General features: G+C 39.1%; 1 protein-coding gene across 2 annotated transcripts; it reads right to left on the reverse strand.

Moving 5' to 3' along the window:
• Positions 1-1,115: 1,115 nt before the first annotated feature.
• Positions 1,116-27,386, reverse strand: LOC145500334 (TPR repeat-containing protein DDB_G0287407-like). Of its 2 annotated transcripts, XM_081479846.1 has the most exons (25): positions 27,344-27,386; positions 26,662-27,061; positions 23,756-23,824; positions 23,008-23,114; positions 22,528-22,661; positions 21,746-21,879; positions 19,555-19,683; positions 17,636-17,728; positions 17,099-17,155; positions 16,493-16,647; positions 15,750-15,855; positions 14,487-14,591; positions 13,758-13,931; positions 12,962-13,149; positions 12,200-12,411; positions 10,929-11,190; positions 10,361-10,466; positions 10,025-10,153; positions 9,483-9,598; positions 8,913-9,045; positions 8,451-8,567; positions 7,790-7,924; positions 7,387-7,476; positions 6,921-7,079; positions 1,116-2,676 (listed from the first exon to the last, which is right to left on the reverse strand). In XM_081479846.1, the coding sequence occupies exons 2-25, from the start codon at positions 27,055-27,057 to the stop codon at positions 2,566-2,568; spliced, it is 3,417 nt and encodes a 1,138-aa protein (XP_081335972.1). In that variant the 5' UTR covers positions 27,058-27,061; positions 27,344-27,386; the 3' UTR covers positions 1,116-2,565. The 2 variants fall into 2 exon arrangements, with proteins under 2 accessions (XP_081335972.1, XP_081335971.1); XM_081479845.1 differs by lacking the exon at positions 27,344-27,386 and having other exon boundaries at positions 26,662-27,311.
• Positions 27,387-27,608: the final 222 nt, after the last annotated feature.

The raw sequence follows: 27,608 nt of genomic DNA on the forward strand, positions 1-27,608 counted from the left end.
AAAGAATTTTGAGAATCGCCTTTATGTGTCTGTCCAGGCCTTACAAACCTGGAAATATGACGTTATTTTGATAGGTTTCGACTGCATTAACCACTGACGTAGACCCTCTCGAGTTAGGATCGTCGATATCGCAAGCAAAATTATTAACCGCAGAGGATTTGAAAAAACCCGAACGCAGCGGAGTGGCCCTGAGGAAAGGCAACTCGCGCCCCGTCCCGCGTCCCGCGCTCGCTCAGTGATGCGCTCGCATCGCTCGTGCTCTCGAACAAAGATAACTCGCAGTAAAAAATAAGCGTCTGTGGAGACTCAAGTATTGTCAGACAGCAATCGTCCAAAACACCCAGTTCGCTTAAAATACAAAAAAAGAAGAAAAAAATGACGCCTGCTCTGCGGGTTAGTGATATGTATTGCTGAACAACAAAATTAGCTGTTCTGCCAACTTGGGTCTCACTTTATTTTATTTTCAATTATTTATTTTTTTGTCTTTGTATGTGATTTTTCAAGCGTTTCAGGGAAACCAAACGTACAAGTTTTTCTATGCATAGCCAGGCCTCTACTAGAGACAGTAGAGTAGATAGTAACCTGGTCGCTAAGTGTTTTCCTCGTCCTATAAGCTCCGTTCTTACTGCACCCCCGCTGATGTTATTTCCGAGAAGAAAACGATCACGCGGGTATTTCCGTCATTCATAAAAACTCTGTGATAAGTTTCTGAATAAAAATTATACCTATTTACGTGGCAGAAGTGCAGCAGCTCTCATAAGCTTGTAATTCTCTTCATTGTTAGCAGCTGTTATTGTTTTAGGACTAGGGGCATTGTTTCTGTTGTTTGTTCTATTGAACCGTTGTATTAAGCTCTTGGGTCCCATTACATAAGAACGGGAACAAAGAAAACTGGCAAGACATACATTATAGTCTCACTGCATATCATACTTTACTTCATTAAGGCCATAGAGGCATTATCCACCGTATTTCGGATCAAAACAACTCAAAAACTCCGTGTTGAGATGCAAATACAGCTCATAGAAATCCCGGATTCGAAAAGAAAGCAGTATAGTGATGGAAGATAGGGGTGTTTTCAATGTTTGCCGGATGCACATAAATTGAGCAACCCTGGGTTCAACAATACAACGTAAAACCAACTCACATTTTATTTGGGTTACCCTACAGTATTAACCTAATCGTGCCTAAGAAACACTTGAATATACAAAATTCTTCCCTCATGATTTACTGGGTAATATCATGTAATGAATTTAATTGGTGTTTTTCTTTAAGCTTACAGCAGTAGGCTATTGCAGCATATGTGTTAGATCAGACATATGGGACGGAAGAAAACGGGGACGAGTCAACAGAGTGGCTTTCGTTCCCTTCTTTGACTCTCTGCGACAAAAAATTTTGTTTCGCAGGAAGTTGAATACTTTTAGCAACCATAACATATTGCTACTTTTAAGGCCCCCTTGCATGCAATGATGACTTAAACACACATGCCAACTGGAACCAAAGAGCTACTTCACTAGACCGGTAGTGAAGTGTCCACAAACTACATCCGTTACCCGCACGGGGCATCAGAAGCACTTTTTTACAGAACAAAGAATAATATTGTTATCATACTGTGGTAGTAATAATAAGGACGTATTTTCGACCTAACTATTGAGTCAAAGACGTTGTGAAACAACAGAATTATCTAATCCGCCACTCAGTGAAGAATGGCTTTTTAACCTAGAACGTTGTTCGGGACGTCTGGAAAAATTACCAACGCACGTTTCGCTACATCACATGTGCATGACAGCAGCCATTTGACCACGCGGTGAGTCAAAATAATAATGTACACTTAGTGTAATAACCAATGAAAATAATACCTTCGAGCACTGGTCTGGTTTGTAGCAGGTAATGCGCATGTACAACTATGATCACGAAGGTCTTTAACAATATGAAACGGCCGAACTTAAACCTACAACGACTTAGTTCGATAATACTGTATACCAAATGGTTTCTAAGGATATAAGAAAACTGTGTACAGGGTGAATACATTTTCAGCCATACAAAATGATTGTTTAGATTTCCTTTGATCGGTTAATAATTTCGACCATTGCAATGCGCTGTACAGTAGCACTACAGGCCTGGCTGGATCAAATAAGAACGAAAATCTGAACCAGAGTTGAGTGGAGTTCAAAATTTACTGCCCACCCTCACACTAACCTGAGATCAGACGTTCTTTTTTTGGCGAACGGGAGAAGGGGATTTGTTCTTCTTACCCCTTCCTCCGTTCGCCGAAAAAAAGAACGCCTGATCGCAGGTAACTCTAACACTGAGTCATCGAATTTAAACCTGATCAGATCTTCATGACAGCCGACTAAAGTTTTCGCACGCTTGTTAGGCAGATGAAGTCAACGCTCGCTCACTCTCAGCTCGTCTGACCGCGCGCTGTTGATAGTCGATGAGAGTAAAAAAGGAAACTCTTGTGCAGCTCTCGTCTCGTGGAATCTTGTTCTTTGGAAGAGGGATCTTTCTCTTCGATATCTACGTGTAAGTAAATGCATTGTGTGAAAAATTGACACCGGCGAACGCTTAAGCCGTGCCAGCAGCCTGTCGCTCTCTCTGTTCCCGGATGCGCACGTAAGTCGCTTCATTCAGTGTATCGCGGGCGCGCCCAGTTTTGGGATGTGATGGCCCAAGCACCTGGATTGAAAATAAAGGAAAATGTCAGCTTTACAGTTGGTATTATATCAGTAAAATCAGGAGGGAGAGGTGAACACGTCAGATTTGACTGACCCTATGATCATGGCCATCATGACGTCACGGCGAAAGAAGCGCGCAAATGCTCAAAATTCTCGAAAATGGTGTCGTCGCCTCTCGCTGATACAACTTTTTGAGGCAGAATTCTCCAATCATTCCAGCTTCAAATGGTATTGTATTTGGATCTCAAGGAGTGATTATCATTTTTCTTTCTTTAGAGGTAAGTAGATTTTAATTATAACCGAAAAATCTTGCAGAAAGTGTATTTAAAGTGTTACAGTCATCGCTCACCGTTGGAAATATGTGGGGCAAAATTTTGACTATTCGCCCTGTAAAATTGCCCTTTTTACGTGATCGGTAACGTAAAGAAACGTGTAACTTGGTCACAGAATAGCTTATATGTATAGGAAAACATTGTATCTGAAGATGATTTTGAGGAATTAGCAGTAAAAATGATCAGTCCATTTGAGTATGAAATATCTGCGATCTCGTGCTTGGAGTGTTCTTTCACAAAACTGAAACCTTTTCACATATTCTGGAATGGGCCTAGCAAACAAAAATATTATCCACAATGAAGGAAATGAGAACTTTTACAAACAAGAACTTAAGCGTAATTATTTAAATAAGACAAAGCCTGCCTACTGCACAACGGTGGTTAAAATGCAGACAGAGGATAACATGCAGACTGCAGACTTTTTAAGAATATTGTATTCCCATTTCCTTTATATAGAGCTTGTGCTCCGTTTAGCCTGAAATATACGGCACAGGTTAGCCGGTGTATGGTTAGCTCGATCTCTTTATAAATGAAAATAGGAATGTGATATTCCTAAAAAGCCTGCAGTCTACATTTTACCCATGGTTTGCAGTCTAGTGTTGTAAGACTTTTCTCTTCTTCATAGGCCACTTTCGTGCTGCTTTGACCACAGGCTGGTAGTTTGGAGTATATTCAATTTCCCATAGGGAAAGAGGAGAGAGTACAAGGCCCCATTTATATGGTCTCGGGTACTGAAGGCAACCCTATCAGACCCTTCTGAGGCAACTTTATCGAGTGTTATAATATATGGCATGAAGTGGTCCTTCCAGGATTACTTAAGCCTTTTTTTATACTCCAATGCTCAGTTATCCTTCTTCCTTTGGCTTCCTTTCAGTCATTTGATCACTGTGGGGTTTTGTGAGTTAATTTTTATTTCTTCATACCACGAGTTGCCCCAGGTAGGCCAGTCATAGTATTTTGGCGAAAAAAAGTTATCATGTCTACCAGGATTACCTTGGTTATGTTGCTAAGGGTGGCTTGTGTTTCACTTTCTCAACAAAACAGTGAAAGTTAGCTCGTTTAGGGTCACTGGGGCGAGGGCTTTCTTGGTTACCTAAGATCAAATAAGGGGCCTCACTGTCGGCTGCAATTATGTATGCTTATATAGCAAAACTTGAGTACCAAACTCGGTCACCTTGTGTTCCTGTTGCTGAATCTTATTATGTTTACAAAATTGGCACTGTTGATCAACAATTTAGGTATTTGAAGTCTGATTTATTTTAATTCCTAAACAATATTGTAACTTTTCTTTAAGTAAGGATCCAAAAATGCTTTATGCAGAGTGATTGTTGTAGTTTGTTTGACATGCTTCAGAAAATTTTATTTTTCTTTTTTGTGCAGGTGAGGGTGCTGAAAAAAATTCTTTATGTGAAAATCTGAAGACCTCAGTTCAATACATGGATACTGGAAATGAGCTATTTAATGTTTTATAAATTATGATATTAGCTCCATGTACATGACCGCATTGTATCTGCTTGGACGGGACTTAAAAGGTGGATGGGGGTTGGATCATTTAATTGTGAGAATTGCATTTTTTTAATGGAAAATACACACTCGAGTTCTTGGTGCTGGATCTCATTAGGAAATTTGTCTTTTAGTTTAGATTTTCTGTTGAAAAGAGTTAGGGGCGATATGAAAACCAAAGAGGGAAGGGAGGTCATATAAACATTTACTGCAATTTTTGACTGGTGAATATTATGAGGAGTCTTATTATTTTGACCTTTTTAAACCTTAAGTTACCGTACCATCCTCCACTACCTTTGAAAGACCATTCAAGCAGGTCCCATTTCTGGCAGTACATGCAACCACCATGGAAAGCTATCTATTTATTGTCAATGTACTGTCAATTAAACATTTAAAACCCAATCCTTTGTTTTATTTGCTGGAAATGTACACATATCATTCTCTTGAAGCCAAAAATAAACTCATCAATGCAAAAAGCAACAGGGAACCTGGGATGGAAGGAGCTGGGGAGAAATCAGGCTTGACGTTCATGTTTACAAGTACAACCTCTCTGTGACACTCTTCTCGAGAATATTTCTTTGTAGTTCAGTTTAAGCTTAGTGCAAAATAATTGTTAGAGCTGTCTTTGTTCACATAAGATTTATGATGAAAATTAAAAGCAGAAAGTATAAAGAAAAGAATTGATTATCATTTCAAACTTAGAGGTAGTAAAGCTATTACAGTTTGTCAAGACATATACTATTAGAAAACAAGGGGTTTGGTTATAATAAGAGATCACCTGATATTGATCTTTCTAGCTTTGTCATAACCTTCTAGTGAACTCTTTGTTTTGGCAAAAAGTCGTTTTGGCTTAACAAGTTTCTCCTTGTTATGTTAACTCTTATTGCTAGTGACTTAGCATAGGAAGTATCCCTGTTCATATATCCTTTCCACTTTAATTCACTTGCTGCTTGGAACCAGATTCTGTATTTTTTAGGTCTTTCTATATGACATCCTACGCAGTTGTCTTTTACAGTCTATACTGAGAAATTAAAAATAAATAGAACCCAAAGCACCAGTTTAGGATACCTCTCTTGTCAGAAGTTCAGAAGAAGAAACAGCTTTGCACTGCATGCGGACGCCCGAGGAAACAGATCATTCTCTGATCTCATATTTGACGAACATTTTGACATGAAATGAAGCACCTTTCTGGCAAGAGGTCTGGTCCGTGTTATTCTGCATATCATCCGTTTCATCTAGGTCTCCTGTAGAATGATTTTATATCATTTTACCATCTAAAATATCCACACGTCTGCTCGGAGCTGGTTGGCCTCGCAGAAGAAAATGTTATCTTTGACGGTTTTGTGGATAATTTAGCGCAGAAAAATAATTCCTTGGTACATTATTTACTTTCCAACCCTGCATATGACTTGATAGTTCAAATGCCTTTGCAAGGGAGCATATTCTCATATTTCGAGGGTTTCGAGTATCGATCAGCGGGTCCTCCACGCTATCGTCTACAAAATAATGGGTTTAAACCCACTGATCATTTTTATGCACATGTTAAATGATTCGTTTTCATCACTATTCGAACGTTTTAAACCATATCAAGATCATGTTTTTGTGTTCGTGTTGTTCATTGTTGGGTTCTCCAGATATCGCCCAAGAAACGGGTGCAAAGCTCCACTTTTCGATCCCGTTTTTAATTGAGCGATCTCGAAATTTTGCATGTTTTTGTGCCTTCTGACTTCTAGTTTTTGAACACCAAAGTATTTTTGGACACAATATTAACAGGTTATCTTATTCCTGTGGTCTGTTTATCGCTTTCTTTCAAATTCTTTGAGTAATCATCGGATGAAACACTTGTCTGGTGTCATTCTTTAGCGGCCATTGAAACTTCACGGGCCGGCTCACGAGTGACGTCATAATGGCCAAGATCATCGAGCGCGCAATCGCATGGCAACGCAAGCGAAGTTGACCTCTCCCTCCTGAGTAAAATATAAACTAGAAGACTCTTAGCAAGCTCTCTTGGCGTGTGACGCAAGTCACGCAATCTTTCAGGTGACAAGTAGGCATGACAGGTTAAGAGAATGTCTCCTTAGGAGGCTAAATGGTAACTGACAAGTGGCCATGGTTACTGATCGATTATGCTATTCTCCTGACCTACAAGCGAGGCTCTGTATTGATCACGTCTTGAGAACCTAGAACCTGAATGAGCTTTGATCAAGCTGAGCTCTCTCTCTAACAAGATTGAGGCACAACTTATCCCTGCTCCAATCCTACCTATCGCGGCAAAGATGACTCAACAATACCTGGTATCCGTCCTATGAAGCAACTAGGAGTAATGGCACCCATACACAAAGATTTGAGTCACCTCTATCCCTAATTGTTTCAGAGTATGTAACACTTAATACTTGACAGGTCTACTAACCTCCTGACACGTCTCGTGCCACTTGACAAAGTAATCATAGGCCTTCTGGAAATCTCTGTTGTCTTCATAAAGGATTCCAATGTTCAAGTAAAGCCGCAGCGTCAACATGTGTTTCTCGCCGTACGTCTTCAGACACAGCTCGAAGGATCTGTTGAGCATCTGCACAAACACAAAACACGAGTCAGCTTGCTGCTGAATAAAACGCTCCTCTGTGATTACAGGAAGTAAAATTATTCAGTCTACTGTTAGTCATTAAGAAATTCTTACTGACTAATAGTAGACTTACTAAGAATGACCGTTTGGAAGATTAACCGCGATTTGAGTAACCCCCTATTGAGACCCTCGGATTTGGCTCAATAATTACAGCCACGAAACCTGTCTTTGATCTACTTTGAACATTAGAAGTTTTCAAAACTGTATATATAAGATGAGAAAATAAACAAGGCATAAAAAGTAACGTAAGTACCTCTTCTTTTTCCTTGAAATATTTCCTCGCACGCGGATTAATAAATGACTTGGTCATGATAGCTTCAGCCATGTGTCCCATGTCTCCATGCTATGATAAGACAAACAGGAAATACCGGTTGCCAAACATGAAAATTACAACACTTGTCAGATTATTACTTCAACTACAAAATTAAAACTACGAACGTCCTTACAACCTTTGTCAGTGGAACTGGCTATTCGTAAAAGACCTTGCTGTAATTCCCGTTTACAACGAACAGGTTTTCTCCCTCCCAGTCAAAATACTCACTTAAAACTCACACGGGCGTAAACAGCAATAATTCCACCCATTCAAACAAAAGTGCATGAATTTCTTGATCCGAAAAACAACGACGCTGTTATCTCGGGAAAATCTATTACCTTACCCTCATAAAGATGTCAATAGCCTCATCGATATATTTAAAACAGTCTTTTCTTGTTTGTTCGGCGTTATCACGTTCTAAATCGGCCACGATGCTCAAGTGATGTGCAATCAGTATATCAATCATTGCTGTTTTATGCTGTGGAAATAAAAGTCGGGCAATTTTAAAGAAGCACTTTATCACTCCGTAATGTGAATTACAAGCAGGTTGATTAAATCAATACAAAGGGAAAACTGATTTACTTATGAAATAATTCAGCACAAACAGATATTGCTCGAAGGAGGGGCAAAGGAAGGGAGGAGGGAAAGAATGACGGAGGGGAAGAGGGAGAAGAAAAGAACGAAGTTAGGACAGGGCGACTGTAGGCTACAAGGTTACTTGTCTGAGCTACCAAGAGGTTCACTGACTTACTTACTGACCGACTGACGGACGAACAGACAGACTGTCTGACTGGCTGACTGGTTGAGTGTCTGAGTGTCTGACTGTCTGACTGGATGATTGGCTGACTGGCTGACTGGCTGACTGTCTGACTGTCTGACTGTCTGACTGTCTGACTGATTGTTGTTGATTACTTCTTAATTGACTGATTAATGACGGACTGATTGATTGATTGTTTGATTGATTATTGACTGGTTGATGGGTAAAAGGCTGGCTGAGACTGTACCTCATGTTCCTCGCCGCTCAGCTGTTTTCGGAAACTCAGTGACTTTTTACAGAATTCAACAATTTCTCGGTCCTGCTCCAATTGATCCATCGTCACGAAGTTGAAGTTCTTCACAACCTAAAAACAATACCACATTATTCAGTTGAGGAGAACCATGGACTCCTCCACATACACTCTTTCTGGCTTATCACGCAAGCCCCTCCTCCCAAACGAACATATGTCACGCAATCTATAACAAATATACGTCATGCAATGTTAACCCCTCGATGACTATACGTTACGCAGTCTACTTCAAGACAAATACCACTCGTTCTTTACTTCCCAACGAAAGAGCGATCGTTACTCATTCTTTACTTCAACGAACACACGACACGAATTTTTCCTTTACAGAACGTACGTGACGCCATCTTCTTTCCTCCTGAACTTACGTCACGGTTACTCATTGAAAGTGTTATACATTACCTCACTCTTGGTCTTGGACATTAGTTGATAGATGTCTGCTAGTTTGTCTGTTCGAGCACCCAGACTTTCCTCTTCTAACTTCAACAAATCATTCAACAGTACGTGTGCATCTTCATACTGTCCTGCTTGGATCCTAGATTACAAAGAATCGTCACTTAATTTTGAGATTGATCTCTCTTAATCCCTGTTTTAAATAACGTTAAAAAAGATATTAAAGAAGAATCACCAATTTTAACACATGGTTAGTCACCACTCAGAGATCAAACAACTGCACATAATAGGCAATGAGACATTATAAGCAATGTTAAGGTCGGGTTTTTAATCCAACTTCACTCACAGACTTAAAAGTTAGAACCACCTTGCACAGCATTATAAACAGTACCAGATGAATGTATTGCACAGTAGCTTTCATTTGAATGGTCATACTAGGGCTTCATCCACTAAAAAGTGACCATTACCTTGCACATCAAAATCAACAGTAACACATGAGACGTCCACATGAAAGAACTGCTAAATAGCTTTCATTTCAATGGTCACACTACCATGGCGATAACATCACAATGTACTTACAGGAACATGACAACCATCTCAGTTTTCTTGGCGACGTCTTCAAGAGTTGCGTCTGACTCACGTAACACTTGTAATGATTCCTTATATAGAGCGGACGCAGTAGCGTATCCACCAGCCTGTCAAATAACATACATTACAAAACATGTACCAAGCGTGGGAGAAAGGAGAAATCTGAGACCCCGATGAGATTAAAACCCATGAACACCCACATGGTATACTAGTACTCAGGCGCTTTAACCATGCTACATGTTTCTTTACAATTGGTACAAAACGATTCAGCTCAAATTCCACCTGGGAGAGAGTTGAGTAAGCCTGCGGATTCAACAGCGGTGCTGCCTAGCAACGAAGTGTATGGTAACAACATATTGCTCTAGCTCAGACTGACTGGACAATAAAAGAGCGGAAACTTACAGCACTAAGACAGCAGTTGTTTGCTGTTTAGAAAAGAAAACATCCCAGTGCAAATAGCAAAATAGTTGTCGCGTCAAAAACAACAAAAACTTGAATTCAGTTATGGGTTCTATTATTGCTGATTCTTTTACCTTTTGCCATGATCTAAGCAGGTCAATGCTGAAGTCGTCATTGAAGAGCCGTCCAAACACTTCCCATTCTAACAGGCACCGTGTTAACCTGTTGTTATCCAATAGCTGCTCAAGATGATACGGAAGTTCCTGTCGAGGAGATAACAGAGTCAGACCAACAAGAGGCATGGTTGCATACATTTTCGTGATTTTATGAAGGTACCTTCGAAGGCAATCGTAATTCGGTGATATTAAAAAAGACAACTTCTATAACTGGGCCAGGTCATCCACACAGAGTGTCACATCTTAAGTGCGACACGCAATTAAGTCTCTGCTGCATGAATCGATAGAGCTTACCTCTGATTTACGATCAAAGTCCTCACTCCCTTCAAAGAACTCCGCGTGTTTTCCATGCCAGAACGTGTACTGATGCTTAGTATATCCCTCTGATCCGGAGAAGTACCTTTGAAAAGAAAATTTTACATGTAAAAAATATAATATATTTGAGATATAAAACTTGACAACGACCAATTGGTATAACGTTTGCTTTGTAAGGCTCTTTTGCAACAGAACTCACCTTCTTTTAAGGTAGAAGAATTTAAGCTTAAGCCATAGGTCCGACTACTTTTTAATATGAATAAAGTTAGATTAAGCAATCAGCCGGAACATTATCTCAGCTGAGCACCAGCGCTTAAGAAATAGACCTGAGGTTACTGAAAACAGCTCCTTCTATTTTACGACTAGTTCGCTAAGCCGCCACCTTAAATCCCATGGAGTAAAAGCGGTTACACATGGTACATACCGCCGGCCTCTGAGGATCTCGGAGTAGTTTTGCCCTTTTCCGATGTTTCGCTCGCTACGAAATTCAAAATGGCGGCTCTGCGCTGGGTTCACATGGGACGTTTTGGTACAATCTAATACTCACTTTCTCCTCACAGCTTTACTAATAGATCTGTGATAGAAGTCCAGCCGTCCCTCACCCAAGTCCCCGCACGGTCGCAGGAGCGGCTTCAGTGCACGATACACCAAGGCCCATTTGACCGCTGGCAGAAATTTCTTCTCGTTCTTCTTTGATTTTCGGCCAGTAGCTTTCTTCTCTTCGTCCTGTTTGTCGTCGTCTTTTTGTACGTATGTCTCGTCTACCTGTTTCGCGAGTTTATCTGCGACTGAATGGCCTTCTGGCGGAGCTGCAGATTTTAAAAGACAATCATTAATACGTTTGCGATCTGCGTCAACCCAGCATCTTTTGAACATGTGAGACAAAGCTATTTGTTGAATGTCGTTGTTTATAGTGGTCGATGCGCTTAGCAACAACCAGTTAGTTCTCAGGCATCATCCGCATGCCACTTAAATTGAAAGAAAGAAACATTTCAAATAAACATATCGTATAGCACTAAATTTTTCCGCGTTCTAATTTCTGCGATTTTGTGTTTTTTTCTACGATCCGCAAAAACTATCTCCCCAAAATTTACTCCACTGGCGAAATTATACATACAAATATCACAAGTGGAATCTTGTTGCTGTCATTTATTTAAAATGTCTCTTTCGTTTAAAAACAAAACGATGAAATGAGAAACAAAAGGATCAGAAGTTAAAAAAAAGTCTACAGGAAAAGATCGTCTGAAACTACTCTGTTGAGAAGAGCATCTACAGTTCCGCACAAGGGCACGATGTAACCGAGATAGAGTGAAACTGATTACTGGATTACTGTGTTTTACATCTCTACATTTTTTTTGTCAGTTACATACAGTTTAAGGGAAAAATGCGAACATTTTGTAATTTCAATTTAACGCGACTTTCCTAAAATCGCTAAAACTAGTACCCAGCAAGAAAAAACAAGTTTTTTTACAATCGCAAAAATTAGTTCCCGCACAATACAAAAACTCACTGATTCGCAAGAATAAACTCCCGCAAAAATTTAAGGGCCGCACGGCAATAGATCCCAACTGGCGGGAAGCAGACCATTTGGCTATTTACAAGCATGACCGAGGAATTGAACAAGAGTCTAGCGAGACACAACTCCAGCTTAGTGGTCAGAGCGGGACTTGAACCCGCGACCTCCGGTTTTCAAGTCCGGCGCACTAACCACTCGGCCACGCCGCCTCCCACAATGATGCCCGCTGTTTAATCCTTCTAAGACACTCTCTTGAGACCGTTTGATATTAAGAACCCAGCTTTTCTTCAGTAATCACAAACCTGCTTGCGTTGTCTCGGCCTTTGTCACGGTAATCTGATCAGATTCACCCTCGACATAGGGGGGAGGGGTAAGGGTGCTTTCTTCAGCTAACATCTGCAGCAGTTCTGTCTCTAGCAGACCGTGACGTGAGGTTTCCAGTAGGCACACTGTAGCTACAACAACCTGACCGCCATTTTCTTCTTCAAACCGAGTCAGAACTTGTTCTTCCAGACTGAAAGCAAAAGAAACATGTTGGCATTTGCAAAGTCGTTCCTATCTTTCGATGTGATCACTGGATTAGTCAGTTCCTTTGCTTAGAAGTTCAGGTAAAGAGATTTTACCTTTCAAATTCAATTGGATGTCAGAGCGCGTTCGTTAAGAGACAAAATGGGAGAGCATTGGCCAAATGGCAATCATGGGACCATAACTGACGACACTGCTCCGTGGGATGAATGCATATCACTTCAACTTTCCAATCGTGTGATTTCCATTTTAGTTTTGTGCTTATAAAAGACCTTCCGTTTTGAAAATTACGGATCTAAAAAGAAGTTGTAATTAATACTGCAAGAACAGCAAGTACATGTAAGGGAAGGTCCGCCACGACTATACTCTGGCGCAACAACCAACTTTCATTTATTTTCTTCGCGCACTTTTAAAAACCCTTTTCTCAGTTAAATTGCTCCAAAAATGACAATTTACCAGTGAAGTACTATTGTCGCTCTTACAGACCAGCGTTTTATATAACCAGCATTTCGATCAGCTTTAACAAAATAGCAAATCACCTTATGAGATCATCAGAAAGACTTGCTATTTTCTCGTCCATCTTGTTGAAATGTCCGTACACTCTGAGCTCTTCACAAGCCAGTGTTAACCACAAAGGATTAGCTGAACCTTCCTTCTCCAGCAGCATGGACATCTGCCTCTCATCCAACCGCTTGTTATACTGTCTAAGAATATTCTCCACAATAAGCTGAAGAGACAAAAGAAAAATCTCACTCTTACTACTGCTGTTTGAAATATTAGTTGCTGACATTTCTTAAAAACGTCTTGGGGCTCTACAACAAGTGCTGACACAAGACACGTGAGTTGAGGAGTAAGACACCTAAAGCAATAGCTGCCCACCCTTAAACTGTCAGCTGCTGACACTCAAACGTAGGCTTCTAACACTCAAGCGTTGGCTCCTGACACTCAAACGTTGGCTGCTGACACTCAAACGTTGGCTGCTGACTCTCAAAACGTCGGCTGCTGACACTCAAAACGTCAACTGCTGACACTCAAAACGTCAGCTGCCGACACTCAAAACGTCAGCAGCTGAGTGTCAAACTTTAGCTGCTGAGAGTCAAGTGCTAGCTGCTGACAATCAAACGTAAACTACTAGCACTGATACTCAAAATGCCACCTACACTGATGCTCAGAACATTAGCTGTTGACACTAACAGCATTCCAAGGCTGCTGACACTATTAGCTCGTTTGACAGTACACTAACGATAGTCGATGAGGGTCAAAAGAAAACTCAACAACTCTGTTTTTTTCACCTCCTCTCAAATCTTGCGCTCTTTAACAGCTGGCATTACATACCTTTCTAGACTGGTAGTCCAGCTGACCACACGTGATCTCTCGGGGTCCTGACTTGTATGAACGCAACAGTCTGTGACATTCCGTGTCATTTATCATGGACAGTACTACCTTCACATTAGGAGACAAGTTCTCTGGAAGCCATCTGGTTAAATACTGAATCTTGTCATCATCCATCTTAAAGAACAACAACCGTTGCTTTTCAGCCAACCATTATTAAAAAGACCTTCCAAGGCTGGCTGATTTCTCTCTACTAATTTCTGGGGGTAGTACTTCATGTACGCTATACAGGTACGTGTTCCTGGAGGGACCACCATTTTTGACCTTCCACGTCTGTGATGGAGTTTCAATCTAGCGCTCTAAGTTTAAGATGAAGTTGCTGGATTAAACGGCAAGATGTTTCTGTACCTGATACATCATAGATGTTTTATATGTTTTGTGTTTATCTAAATCAAGTCGGATTGACATATGAAAAATAATGAGAGATAATGAGGATAAAACGTATAAATGAAAACATCTTCTTCACTTCCTGTCTGAGATGGGTATACAATTTATCTCTTATGTAAGATGGGATAGCAAATTTGAACATTTTTGGTTTGAGACAGAGTAGGACGCTCCCTAGGGAGTGGGGGTGACCTCCAGTAGAGCCCCTACACCTGAACTTTACCAAGTATCCCCACACCAACCTGCTGGTGTAAGATGCAGCATCATTTAATTGCATGTACATTGTACCTGGTTAATGGCATCCACAAACACTACACAAGGTCTGGTGTTCTTGTTTGATAAAAGACTGTTGGTGAGTTGTACTAACGAGTCCAGGTCACTGACAACGTCCCGCTGAAAGACGAACACACAAAACTATTTAACACAGAAAAAGAATAATCCCTGACGCTTACAGATACATGTAAGCAACAAAAATATACGCGCATCACACGTTATGGAGCACGCGTCTAAAAATACACGGAGCAAACTCATCTACAGCCTGAGCAAACGTCTGTAATGAGCTTCCTGTTTTTTTTTTACTTCTGCTGCTGACAGGTGTTTGCTGTTTGCAATGGTCTGACAAAGCAGTTTTTACTTTAACAACTTGCCGTGATATTTGCTACAGCAAACGTTTTGCAATTAACTCTCCTCAGCTTGTGTCCAGGAGACTAAATTGTCCCTAGAAAAATGAACTATCTTACGAGAAATATACTGTTTCAGTCAACAAGGTGTCCCGAACAGAAGCGGGATCATTATCCCGCAAACACGCTGAGCGAGAGCTGAACTTGCTTGTGGGATAAGAAACTGTGATCTCAGTTATCAGTTAAATTTTCGACATTTTTTCAAGTAGCAGTTAAAATTTTGACCAATTCTCAAATATCAGTTTAACCCCATTAAGACTCTCCAAAATGTCTTGGTTAATCTCGGCCTGAACATCTTTAAGAACAAGATAGCGCACACGACTCCGGATGCTACTGCATAAAATTTTTTTTTTGGACTGAGCAACAAATCAATCAATCAAACCTTATTTAAAGAGGGTGACACTTAATAGTTAAAAAACTAATGAACTTGCGGCCCCCTATAAACATTGTTACAATTTCAATAAAACCTATTTTAATTAGTAACCTAATTAAAAATTTATTTAAAACCTAATTAAAAATCACAATGTACAACAGATTTAGATCTATAAGTCAAAGGTAAAACATATTGTTCATATCATGCGAACTGAAAATAAATTATCTAAAAAAGAACTAAAATTTTGTCCCTAAGCTGACTTAATTTAAAATGGTTCTACAAAGCATTCTTCAAAGTATATACAGATTGAGAAGCGCGTAGCTTAAGGGGGAGGTGATTCCAACATCGTGAAGTTGTTGCAGAAAATGTGCGACCTCTCTCTTCCTGTGAAGGTAACTGGTCACCAAAAAGAGCAAAACATTGCTGGAATAGTCAGTTCTAACTTAATAGAAATACACTCTTCAAGATCTTAGTGAACATTCAGCAGCCATTTATCACCTTGGATACGTTGATCTCTCTTGACAGCCGCTGCAGAAAGAACGCCAGATCAGTAGAACCAGGTGTAGCGCCAACAAAATGGAAGAACACTTTACATGGTAATCCCCTGTAAAAAAAAAAAGAAAGACATCACTTAATTCTCAATAACTTTGTTTATTTTAAATCCTTGGCTTAAACTTGTATACAAACACTGATGTAACAAAGTGGCGAGATGTGCTGAGAAAACTCGTGCTGCATATGAGGAACTGTGGTGGTTTCGCCAGGAAGAGGATTTGCCGACGGCGATTAGCACCGACTGAAAGTCCTCGGGCCCAGACTGTAAGTCAAGATTAGTGAGTACCGGTAAACCCTACGCTCCCAGAGTCCAATATCACCGTGTTGTTTTATCTCACTACATTACTAACAATTCATAAAGAACGAGAAATAAACAGATATCTCTATTTGGACGTTTAATCCAAGCAAATGGATTTTCAGTTTGGCCAGTTAGGGCAAATCATTTTTCGTTGAAACGACTTGCTTCTGTTGGAGGAGTGTTTCACTTTCTAATAAACTTTGAAGAATTTCTATAACGTTAAAAAACACGGGCAAAAACCTTTTTTTTTTCAATTTCTTTTCGAAAATAAGTCACAAGAGACTTTTTGCATTCCTGTAGAGGTATTCCATGGCTGCACAGTTGCTTCCCACGCTTTGTACACACACAGATAAACCACGTAATTGTATATTTTTTATGGCTTATCACTTACTTAGCACCTGGCAGTTCCCCTCTCTCAGCTCTCACTAAAGCATCGCTGGCACTTTTTGCCATAATTGCAGATTTTCCTGAGCCTGCATTACCAATGAGCAGCAGTGGTGCATTGGGAGTATCACTCGTGATGGAAGCCGTGATGTAGTTGTGGATCTACAGTAACAAAGGATAATGTTCATTAATTGCATGAGAAATGAGGAATAAACGTTGAAATGTTCATAAAACAGTTACATTACAAACTAAATGTTTTAGACCAGTTTGTGCTTTAGTCTTAGTTTCAGCATGCCATGAAGGTGATGCTACCAGTGCTGTCAAAAAAGTTTGTATGGCCAAGCAAAGATGGCCACCGATTTTGAGCTTCACCAGTCTAAGGCGAAAAAGCAGTTTCATCGTATTATTCATTAAAAGAAGTGAACAGGATTAGAAAGTGAGGCTTAAACTTTAAAAGATCTTGCATATGAAAATTTTGTTTCAGTAGTAAAATTGCAAAAGAGAAATATTAATGGACTTCACCTGTATATATTATTTGAGGGTTGACAAGGTACACATACATGTATACACAAAAAGAAATCTAGTGCTGTCAACTGTCAAATTCTTAACTCACGTCTTCGAGTATCTTGTCTCTTCCAAGAACCACTTGCCCACGAGTGTCTAAAAATGACTGAAAATAAGTAAATAAATAAATAAATAAATAAATAAGTATGAGGCAACTAAGAACATACATGACTGTACAGTGGTTCTATTACTGATTACAGTTTTGTAAGTGTATCATTTTATTGCTTAGTCACTAGGAGATGTCATGTTGATATTTAGGTCTGAGGTAAGGTTAAGTATGCACACAGGCCAAGTGGCCCATCAGGCCGGAGCTTATCCCAGTTTCTGTAGCATGAAGCAACTAGCAGTATTTCTACTCTCCCCTGGATGGGATGCTAATCCAGCATGAAATTCACTGGTACCCATTTACACGCCTAGGTGGGGAGAGGCACTGTGAGAGTAAAGTATCTTGCCAGAGAATGCAACACAATGTCCCCGGCCAGGACTCCAACCTGGACCGGTCAATCCAGAGACGAGCGCACTAACCATGAGGCCACCAGGCCTCTACATATCTAGGTTTGAAGGGTTTGAGAAACATTGGTCAAACCTCATGTGCTGCCCTCTGAGCTTCCAGTGGATCTTCTGGAGTATCATCAAGTGGGTACTGGTTTGTAATTCGATCTTTAAAGAAATCGAAGACCTATACACAAGAAAAAATGGAAACATACATCAAATGTAAACCTCTTTGAAGGAATAAAAAATGAAGCCGAGGTTGTTGCCTGGGGGGGTTGGAGGTTGACTTGTGGAAATTTAGGGAAGGGGCCAGGGTGGGAGGCAGCCCCTTTCTCTCTCTTGAGATTTTTCATGAGACAGTAATATGGTCTAATATCAATCAAATTTTTGGTATAAAGCATTCAGCGAAGTGATCAGGTCATGACTGAGGAAGAATACTATTTATGGTGAAACTGAACAAAATCAACAAAATTCAAAATTTTATTTTAACAAAACAAGATACACTGTTAGTACAAATCATGAAAATGCAAGCTGCAAATGAAACCAAATGAAAATGAAAGAGGCATTTGGGGGAGGGGGTTGAATTTGGCATGGGCTTAGGGCATTGTAATAAAACTAAAAATTGTTATTATTACAAATTTGCAGTGTATATTGGTGGCTAGTTGGGAGAAAATGATCATATTCTTGTATTGGGCGGAGTCGTGACAACAGACCAATTTTGATACATTAAAATTCAGCCTAACACAATAGACTTCAGCCTGACACTCTGGTGAATAAACACCACAAACTCTGTAGTTATTCCCCAGAGCCTCGTACTGAGGTCTACTGTTTTAAGCTGAATTTTAGTATATCGAAATTGGTATATTCTTTTGATAATTTAAAATATAAACGGTCACCCTAGTACTCACAAAGAATATTGCAATGATGTTTTCTGTTTGTCGGCAAGTTACCTGAATATTTCAACTTTTAACCCATAAATTCCTTTCAGAAACTATAAAAATTCATTCAGTGCATCTAAGTGAAGTTTTCCAAAGTATCGGGCAAAGAAAAAGCCAAGTATTTAGACAAATTTATCTTTATTCAATTGTAAATATAATGTCAGCAGCATCATAACTCCATTCCCAAAAGTATTTGTTGTGAAAGTTGTTGTATTGTTGTGAAAACCCTTTCATCGGTAAGGTATCAACAGAGACACAACCATTGGCATACATGATGTACATTTATTCAATACTGAGCAATACATTATCAGGCAATTTTCTAATATGGCTGATTTTGTCGATTTTGTGAGCGAAGAGAAACTTTGTTGCCATGTTTTGGCCCAGATTTCTCGTGATAAAAGCAAAACAGGACCAGAGTAGCTGTTGTTTTCAGTATAATTTGTTGTGTAAATGATGTTATGACTGCTTTCGTGAGAAACATCTCCCTGCGGCCCCGGAGAGAATGTGTGTTAGCTAGTGAAAACCCTCAATGCACAATGATCAGCGATGGTTGGCAGGTTTGTTAATGGGAATTTCTATGTTGGTGGAACAAATTTACAATCAGGAACTGCATGATTTTTGTAATTCCTGGTTACAAGAAATTGAAGTCATCGGACAGATTACATGGAAATGAAAACTACATCTTTAGGTGCCCACTCGGGTTCCTTGAACAACAATTTAGTCACCAGCACTCACAACTTAGGCGCCTCAGGCTACTGGGGCGACCATTAGGCAGCAGCCTTGAAAGCACTAGTGAGGCCCTATTACAGGGGTGGGGGGAGAGAGTCGGAGTATCCCACATCCCATTAATTTTTTACCTTAATATCCTGTATCCTATTAACTCCTGTTACAAAAATTACATCAATTTTCCCACTCAATATCCTGATTTCTCTGATCTAAATAGCCCATATCCCTTAAATTTTGTACCTAAATATACCCTGTCCCAAAAACCCTAATAGAACCTCAAAATATTGATGAAACTGTAACTAATAACAAAACAAGTTACTGTATAAAAGCAAACATGCTAGCCACTCACGGTGTTATAGAAGACTGAATCAGAACCACTTATTCCTTTAAGTTTCACTTCTCTTTCATCTCCCAGCTCTGCACTCTTTTTCACACTGCTTGGTTCACAGTCAACTTTGTAGTGAACAATATTGTTGGCCTGAAAAGTGAGAAAAAAAAAGCCAAAGTTTGGTCCAAGCCAAATGGCAAGGCTTTTATCAGTAGTTTGGTTTCTGTAACTACATCAAACCTCTACTAAGCCACCATCCCTTATTAAGCAGCCAGTTATCAAAGTCCCAAAAATTGTTGTCAGTAAAATACTGTAAATACAGTGCAGCTCAGACATAAGCGAACCAAAATATATGTGTAATTCGTGTCAGCCAAATACGTGCAAACATATACGCACATATTCGTATATAGTATATGTGCATATGCCTCATTAGTATGTACATGTATGAGCCAACGTATTGTTTCTTCTTTTCTTAATGGTCATTGTTGTTTTCAATGGCTTGACAGCTTGCCACCATATGTTGCCAGATTTTTATTTATTTTGAGTACGTGTATGCCTTCATACTCGACTTAGCTGAAAGTAACATTTTGCAATTGGGTAATCTAGAGATTTGCCATTGAATCGGCAATTTACTGTTTCCTGCCAAATACAGACCAGTGGACACTTATAACCTCCATTAAGTGGCCATGGTCACTTTTTGGTCATCCGAATGATGAAGTTATCTATTGTCCTTACCCCTTCTAACTAACCAGCCAAAATTACATACACAATACAGTGCATTTGCTTCAATGGAACCACAAAAATAATGGTCTTGCTTTGTAAAAAAGGAAAAAACTAATGTTATACTAGGGAACAGAAGCTACTACATTGTAATAACAGCAGTATTATCAAAAAACATGCATGCACCATTTAGGTTTTGATCTGAAATTGAAAAAAGCACAGACAGACTCCTTGTGTTTTTGCAGCTCACTCTCCACTCAACAAATTCACTTAAGGTCGTTCATTGCGCATCCCTACTGCGTATAATTTCACACGTGATTACAGCGCGTGCATTAAAAAATGGCGGCTTTTTCTTTACAGCTGGACCTCACCATAGAGGTAAATCGTCATTTTCTCGCAAACTAGTATGGTGACCTATCATTTTTTTCTGTTGTTTTGAATTGAGTAATAAATTTCTCTGTGTAAAATAAATATGGACCAATTCTCAGTGTAGAACAAAAAGCAGTCATCGGAAATGTGAATTTAGCAAGCAATCGTGACTACAATCGCGGTGCTATTATAAGGATATATATGGGTATAAACAAGGTGCTGTTGCTCCTAAACAAACATGAGGACCCCTCATTTTTATTTCAAAATTTAAGTTCCTATAATATAAACAATCAATAGGCTAAGTTTCACAAAAATCTCAGTGCAGGTTCTATTTCAGTGGAATGACCTTAAGACCTTCTTCACGTTGGTGTCCTAGATGAATTTTTGCATCGTTCCTGTGCTGCTTTCCCCCAGGCCTTCACGATTAATTCATTTTGGTGAAGGATCCAAGATCAACGTGAGGCCTAGGAACTAAGCAAGATGCATTTCATTTTCAAGTTTAAGAAATTAGCTTGGTCATTTTCGTAAATATAAATTCAGAAAAATCACAGAGATACGTGTCACATTTGAACTTTACATAGAGAAGTGAGAAGGAGTATTAATCTTCTACTCCTAGTGGACAACAGCAATGCAAGACTTTAAGTTATTACAAGCTACCTCTGTCAGTATTTTATTAGAAAGCAACATTTTTTATTTTAATGGTTCATACTGGTTGAAACAAACAAACAAACAAACAAACCTGTGGACTAATGTGTTGTTCCCACAGATGATTTTTTACTTTAAACCCCCACCCCAACCTCTGGAAATTCCAGTTTAGCTTCAGTCTTTCCTTTAAAATTTATGGTTTTTTAAAACACCCTTCCCCCTTGGAATTAACATTAACCTTCCTTGGGGAGGGTACGGATCTTTTCTGGAACAGCACTATGATAAGTAACATACAACAGTAAAGCCATGCTGGTGTGACTGGTTCTGGGGTACTCCTGAGTGGCTGTGCTACCTGTATTGAAATAGGAAACATGGCTCTATTTTCCAAAAATGTTTACAGTGACTTAATGAAATATTTATCTTTACCCTCCTCCCGCCCCCCCCCCCCCCCCCACCCACTCTGCAAGAGAATACGTACAGGAAAGTGTTCTTTCAGCATTTCTTTAAGTTTCTTCATCTTTTCTGTGCACAGAGAGTTGTCATCAACAAATGCATCTTTGATTTCATCAGGTAAGGTGTCGGTGAACTCATCATCTCTGATTAAGAACAAAGCTGCAATGGCGAGAATAACAAGTTACACCAGATTCTGCTCAAAGTTTGAGTAAGAAGGCAGGGTTGTGAAAAAATCATTTACTAAAAATCTAGTCATAGCACAGTAGCATTTTGAATACCATTTGAAACACCTCAGTTTAATTCAGTTCTCTAAGTGACCCGACAATTAAATTATTAAGCATTCTCAAGAAAGATAATTATGTCAATTGAAGAGTGTGTTATTTTAAAAACTATGGATGACTTCAAATTCATTTTTCTCCTGCAGGGTCAGCTTGAGAGCTTAAGTCAGATTGTTAAGTTCTACTTAACTGTACTTAATATCTTGCCATGATATGAGGTTTTTTGGGAACTTTATTTTTCCCTTGATAGCTCGAACATTTAGCGGGAACAATCTTTATAATTTATTGACTTGAATACATACCAGGTGTACACACGAAACACGACAGTTTAATGTATATTAACTGAGTAAATATCATTATGCCAGATTTGCAATCTTTAACAAAAAAATCATGTGCCATGAGAAAAAACAACCTTGGAACTTACATAAAATATACCTTGCAACTTGCAAGCAAGTTAACAAATTTATTAATTTGAAGTTATTGAACACAATATTCTCATATCCTTATGTGCACAGGATCAACTTCTCACCATTAGGGTTGCATTTCCGAAATGCACCATGAACAATTTCCATCTCTGTAAGAGACAGGCCATAAACCCAGCCATATTGTACAGCTAAATTGTACGTCAAGTCACCAAATGTTGGTATCCAGCCTGCTCGTGCACTGTTTATTAGAAAAGAAAACACTTTCTTTATTTACATGTACACGTACCACTAATTAGTAACCTTTTCCGTGGCATGCAGTTGCAATGAAAACTTACAATGTAACATGAATTCTATCGTAAGTTGTTTTTAAAGTTAACTTAATAAGTCACTCCTCTGAGGTCTATATCGCTGGAATCAAAAACTCAACAGTCTTAGACTGACAAATCAGATATTTTAATCCATGGCTATCACCAAATCTCAGCTTTATGCAGACCAGTAAGTGAATGTTCACAGCCGTCAGAGGGCATGTAATGCCATAACTAACATGCATACATTGTAACAATTGATACAGCCATCAGACTCACCAGTTAAGATTGAGAAAGTATGGCACAACGTTATCCTCATAGCAACGATCCAGCTCACCAAGACAGATCTTTATAGTCTGCTCAGTTGAGGAATCTTTAGGAACTCCCTAATAAAAAAGTCAAAAAACTTTACTTCCAAAGGACAACACAGAAATCTCCACAAGCCCTACAAACTGAAGATAGGACACAGTGACTGCAAATTAAGCTAGGGACAAAGTGCAAGACAGATTATTAAATATGAGGCCTTGTGCATCCCACGACATAATAAGGACAGATGGTCAATGATGATGAGATGATTAATAAACTTTACCTTGCACAGAATATTGGTAAAGTGTTGTTTCACTTCACTTGAGTAAAAAACTTGAGATGAGACACATACTTAGAACCTACTTATTTAAACCTCCTCATAATTGTACCTTTTTGGTATACCTTACCAGTGTATCAGGCAAGTTTGGTAAAGCCAAGATTTAGAAATCACTATATTCTTGACCAAATTTAGGTACGGTAAATATTTACGGGTCCATACCATTTTGGTACCCTTCTGTGGCATACCGTACATATCAGCCTTGTTTAGTCTCACCATGGGTATTTTGGTATTCACGGGTGGTCTCATCAAAATACCAAACTTGCCTGATATATAGAATAATGTCTGTATGAATACAATGTTGCAAGCTACTTAAAACACTGTCTCATATAACAGGATCTCAACTGCGATGAACAAGTTATGTACATCTAAGTTTATGCTCACCCATCTTAAGTCGCACTCCACAAGGTGAAGTTTCCTTTGTTCACACCAAAGACGTAAATCAGGAAAAACCTAGTACATGTTAATGAAAGGTATTGATAAAGTTGCTAATATATAGATTTACCCAAGCCTAAAAGCAGAGCTCCTGATTGTGATAACTGACGATAAAGGAAAAGAGAATTATTTTTTCTTGGATCAGAAACTCAAAAAATGATCAGTTGTGAGCATGCAATTGTTCAGCGTGTGGTTTTAATATTTTTTCAGTTAAATTTTAACAAACTATACCCAACAAGCCTAACCAAGATTGTAGAAATTACATACGCAATATATCAGGGGCTTTCCAAGAGACAATTGTACAAGGAATATGTCAGAAGAAAAGTCAACAACGTGCCAGGGGTTAATTTGTGCCGAAATTTTGCCTTTGCAAGTACTCCTTCCTTCTCCTCCAGAGAAATAACGTGACTTGAGCTCGCGATCCAATCGTTAAACCAGTAACTGGTCAGTGGTCAACTTTAAAAAAGCATGCAACCTCGATGATAGCTTGTTGTGACAGCTGTCATTGAACAATAGCATGGACGCCCAAAATCAAAGATGTAGCTATGGTAAAGGTGCTACTCTCTTAGTTTCCAAGGTATTGGCGTACATATGAACGAATGGACGTACATACGGACAGTCCAGTGACAACCCAAATTCTTCATATCGATGAGTTACCAAATTTTCTAAGGTATGGGACTCCGCTCGCGCGCCTTTGGCACGCAGGAGCTCCGCTATAAATATGTTGAAACTCTAATTTAACACTTTGCTAATACTGTATGCTATTAGCTATCAGTTTTTGCAACATAGAGATAAAATTATGTACCAGTTAAAATTATTTTTATTTTTCCCTCAAGCCCACTTTCTACGGTAGTCCACTTGTTTAAGTACTGAGTCATCTAGTGATTTATTACTAGTTGCTTATTATGTAGATCAAATTGTTTTTTTTTTAAATTCTGCATAGAATGTACTACACAGAATTAAAAAAATGTTTTTGCAAATTTGTTATAAACTGTCAGATCCCGATCCAATGTTTGTACGTGTCAGTGATAGTTTAGGAGAGAGAGGAACTGTTTTTAGGTAAGACTTCTAAAGCATTTTGGCCAGATGTACTCCACGCAGCATTCAGATGTGGAAAATTATGGAGGTCAAAAACTGTGAAGAAAAGGTTAAGGTGGCCAAACACAGTTTTCGCACGCGCTTTTGCTGATGCAATTCAGCAAGTGCACAAGGATTGCAAAAAACAAACATTTCATCAATAGAGCGATCATTTAATTTACTCAACACTCACACTATCTGTGCTATTTTTCTCTATAATTGAACGCAGTTTATTGATGGCTTTAGTCTTTTGTTACAAAGATGTGTTAGAAAAGGTAACAATGCAAAGAACCCAGCAATTCTCAACATTTTCTTTGTTACTGAAAGAACCCAGTTAAATGCAGCGCATGCGTAGTAAGTCAAAAAATTGCGATTGAATGAAAAATTGCACCCTCAGAAATATGCCTATTTCTCGAGAACCACTCATTAGAATTACACGAAATTTTGCATGAAAATACTTTAGGAAATAAGTAACTGGAGTATCGAAAATAATTGAACTTTAACAAGGGAAATTCTAGATATTCCAGTGAACCTTCAACAAGGGATAATTAAAGATCTCTCTGTTAAATTATTAGCAAAATGATGTTAACTTGTGACAATCGTTACAAGCTAGTTGCATGCAAATTACAAAGAAAATCTAAAGACTAGATTTTCTACAAATAAACAAAACCAATTTTAAAGGCCTGTTCATATTTATTCATGTTGCTATGGCAATGGCACATATATCAGCTTAACCATCAAAAAACCAAAGTCTGTGTTGTTAACTAGCTTGCTGCTATTTTTGACGACCGAGGGATCAAGGGTTTTGGAGAAAAACATGAATGAAACATAGGTATCAAAACTGTGTTCAGCCACCTTAAGTACTTAAGGTTTTCAACAAGACAGCAATATCGGTTTTCACTGACAGTCATATCTTTTTGAACGGATTAGAACTTCTCTGTAAGAAAAATTTCCTGACATTGTCAACCACAAAGATGCAGGTAAAACTGTTGACACAGCCAGTAAAATTTTCCTGTAGCCTGAACCTAAATGAAACCCCTGCTATGTGCAGCAGGGTGCAACAACTCCCTTGGCAACTGCAGTTGCCTGTTACAACCAAAAACCCTGATTGAAAAGATGGCAACCATTATAATATTGTCCCTTTCTTTGCAAAATATGTACGAACAGTACAATGCAAGAGTAGGTCTCGCGTCAAATTTAGTACATTTCCTAAAAGTTCAATAGATTTTTGACAGCGACATGTTGTTGTACATATTTAGCCCATGGTTAAATCTCATTTACAAAGTTAAATTAATTTCTAGATTACCGTATACATGGGTGCGATTAAAATAAATGAAGAAATGATAGGAAAGACAGCGCTCCCCTTCAGAAAATGAAACGAGATGAGTTAGGTAAAAGATGTACAGCCTACTTCGGTTTTCAGTCATTTGAAAATCACTTCAATAAAACTTTTATATTAGCACTGCAGTTTGGTAACAAAGGTAGTCAGAGGAACTTTAAGCTTAAGCTTAATTATCACATACATGCTGTTAGATTACTGCACAAGTGTACGCGAAAAGATAAGGCTTAAACATAAGAAGTTTCTGGTATCAAACACTTGAAAATCAATCAAAATCCGCATCTTTCCGAAACTCAAGGGATTTTGTTTTGTAGAAACTACATGTGCAAATACAAATTGAATCAGTTTTGCAAGATGGAAATATAATCTTCTTCAGACCGGAAAATAATCCGTTCTCTGAGGAGATAAATTACACGTATTAAATGCAAGCATACTATACCTCTTTCACAAGAGCTTCTCTCTCAGCGTGAAAATCACGAAAGGTTGACGACACAAACAATCGAATCGTTTTCCAACCTCGCCGATTCTTCACCGAATCTAGCTTCCATTCCTTGTTTCTGTCGCAGGTCTTCTTGACAATTGCCCACATGTTATCGGGATCTGTAGGTCGTAATGCTGCAACTTCTTCGTAAGAAAGCGAGAGGAACTCGCTGCTGTCGATATATTCGTGTTCCTGCCCCGGATCACTTGTCTTCTCTGTGTTCTGTTGAGTTTCGTTCTGTTCAATTCGTTGCTGTTTCGGTTTGCTGTCCTGTTGGACGGCTTTAGGTTTCGGTTGTGCTTCAGGTTGATGTGCAGTGCTTACAACGGGAGGTCTCGAAGTTCCACAACCCATAGAACTACAAAATGAAACGAACGTGCCGTGTGTGATGTTTTGAACAGCGAGCTACAACAAATTCAACACGATCCTTCCAAGAGGTGTCGAGCAACAGCCATGTTTTGCAGCTACCCCCACGCAAACGTACCTACTTATCATAAATTTTCATTAAATCGGTTCATTGATTCGAGAAAAGGGTATTTGTTTGGCTTTTCAATGTCAGGTTGCTTATAGCAACGACATTGTTTGTCACTTATCGACAACTGAAAGGAGGTCTTAACACAAAAGCTTTATAATTATTTACCTCAGTTGTTTCGCTTGCCGCCATTTTTGCCATTGTTATTTTCTCGACCCAGTCTTCCTCGAGTGTTTTGTTTACCTTACTTAGTTCGCTTCCGTGCGAACTAGGGAACTAGGGAACTAGGGTAAGATTATGAGAGGAAGAATCACTATTACAGTCGATTTTGTTTAGGAAACAAAAGGAGACTTTTATATTGTCTTTTAAACGATGCGTCATAAGTCATTGATTTCCACGACAATTACGTACTTCCAGTGATTCTTAACAGGTC

This window comes from Orbicella franksi, chromosome 10 (genome assembly GCF_964199315.1).
Source record: "Orbicella franksi chromosome 10, jaOrbFran1.1, whole genome shotgun sequence".
In the NCBI taxonomy this organism is placed as follows: domain Eukaryota; kingdom Metazoa; phylum Cnidaria; class Anthozoa; order Scleractinia; family Merulinidae; genus Orbicella; species Orbicella franksi.

Coding starts and splice junctions, on each gene's coding strand:
- LOC145500334 (XM_081479846.1), bottom strand. CDS start 27,057: ATGGGTTGTGGAACTTCGAGACCTCCCGTTGTAAGCACTGCACATCAA. Junction 22,662..23,007: donor TACTTTCTCAATCTTAACTG/GTGAGTCTGATG, acceptor TCTAATAAACAG/TGCACGAGCAGGCTGGATAC. Junction 12,412..12,961: donor CTTTCTGATGATCTCATAAG/GTGATTTGCTAT, acceptor TTTTGCTTTCAG/TCTGGAAGAACAAGTTCTGA.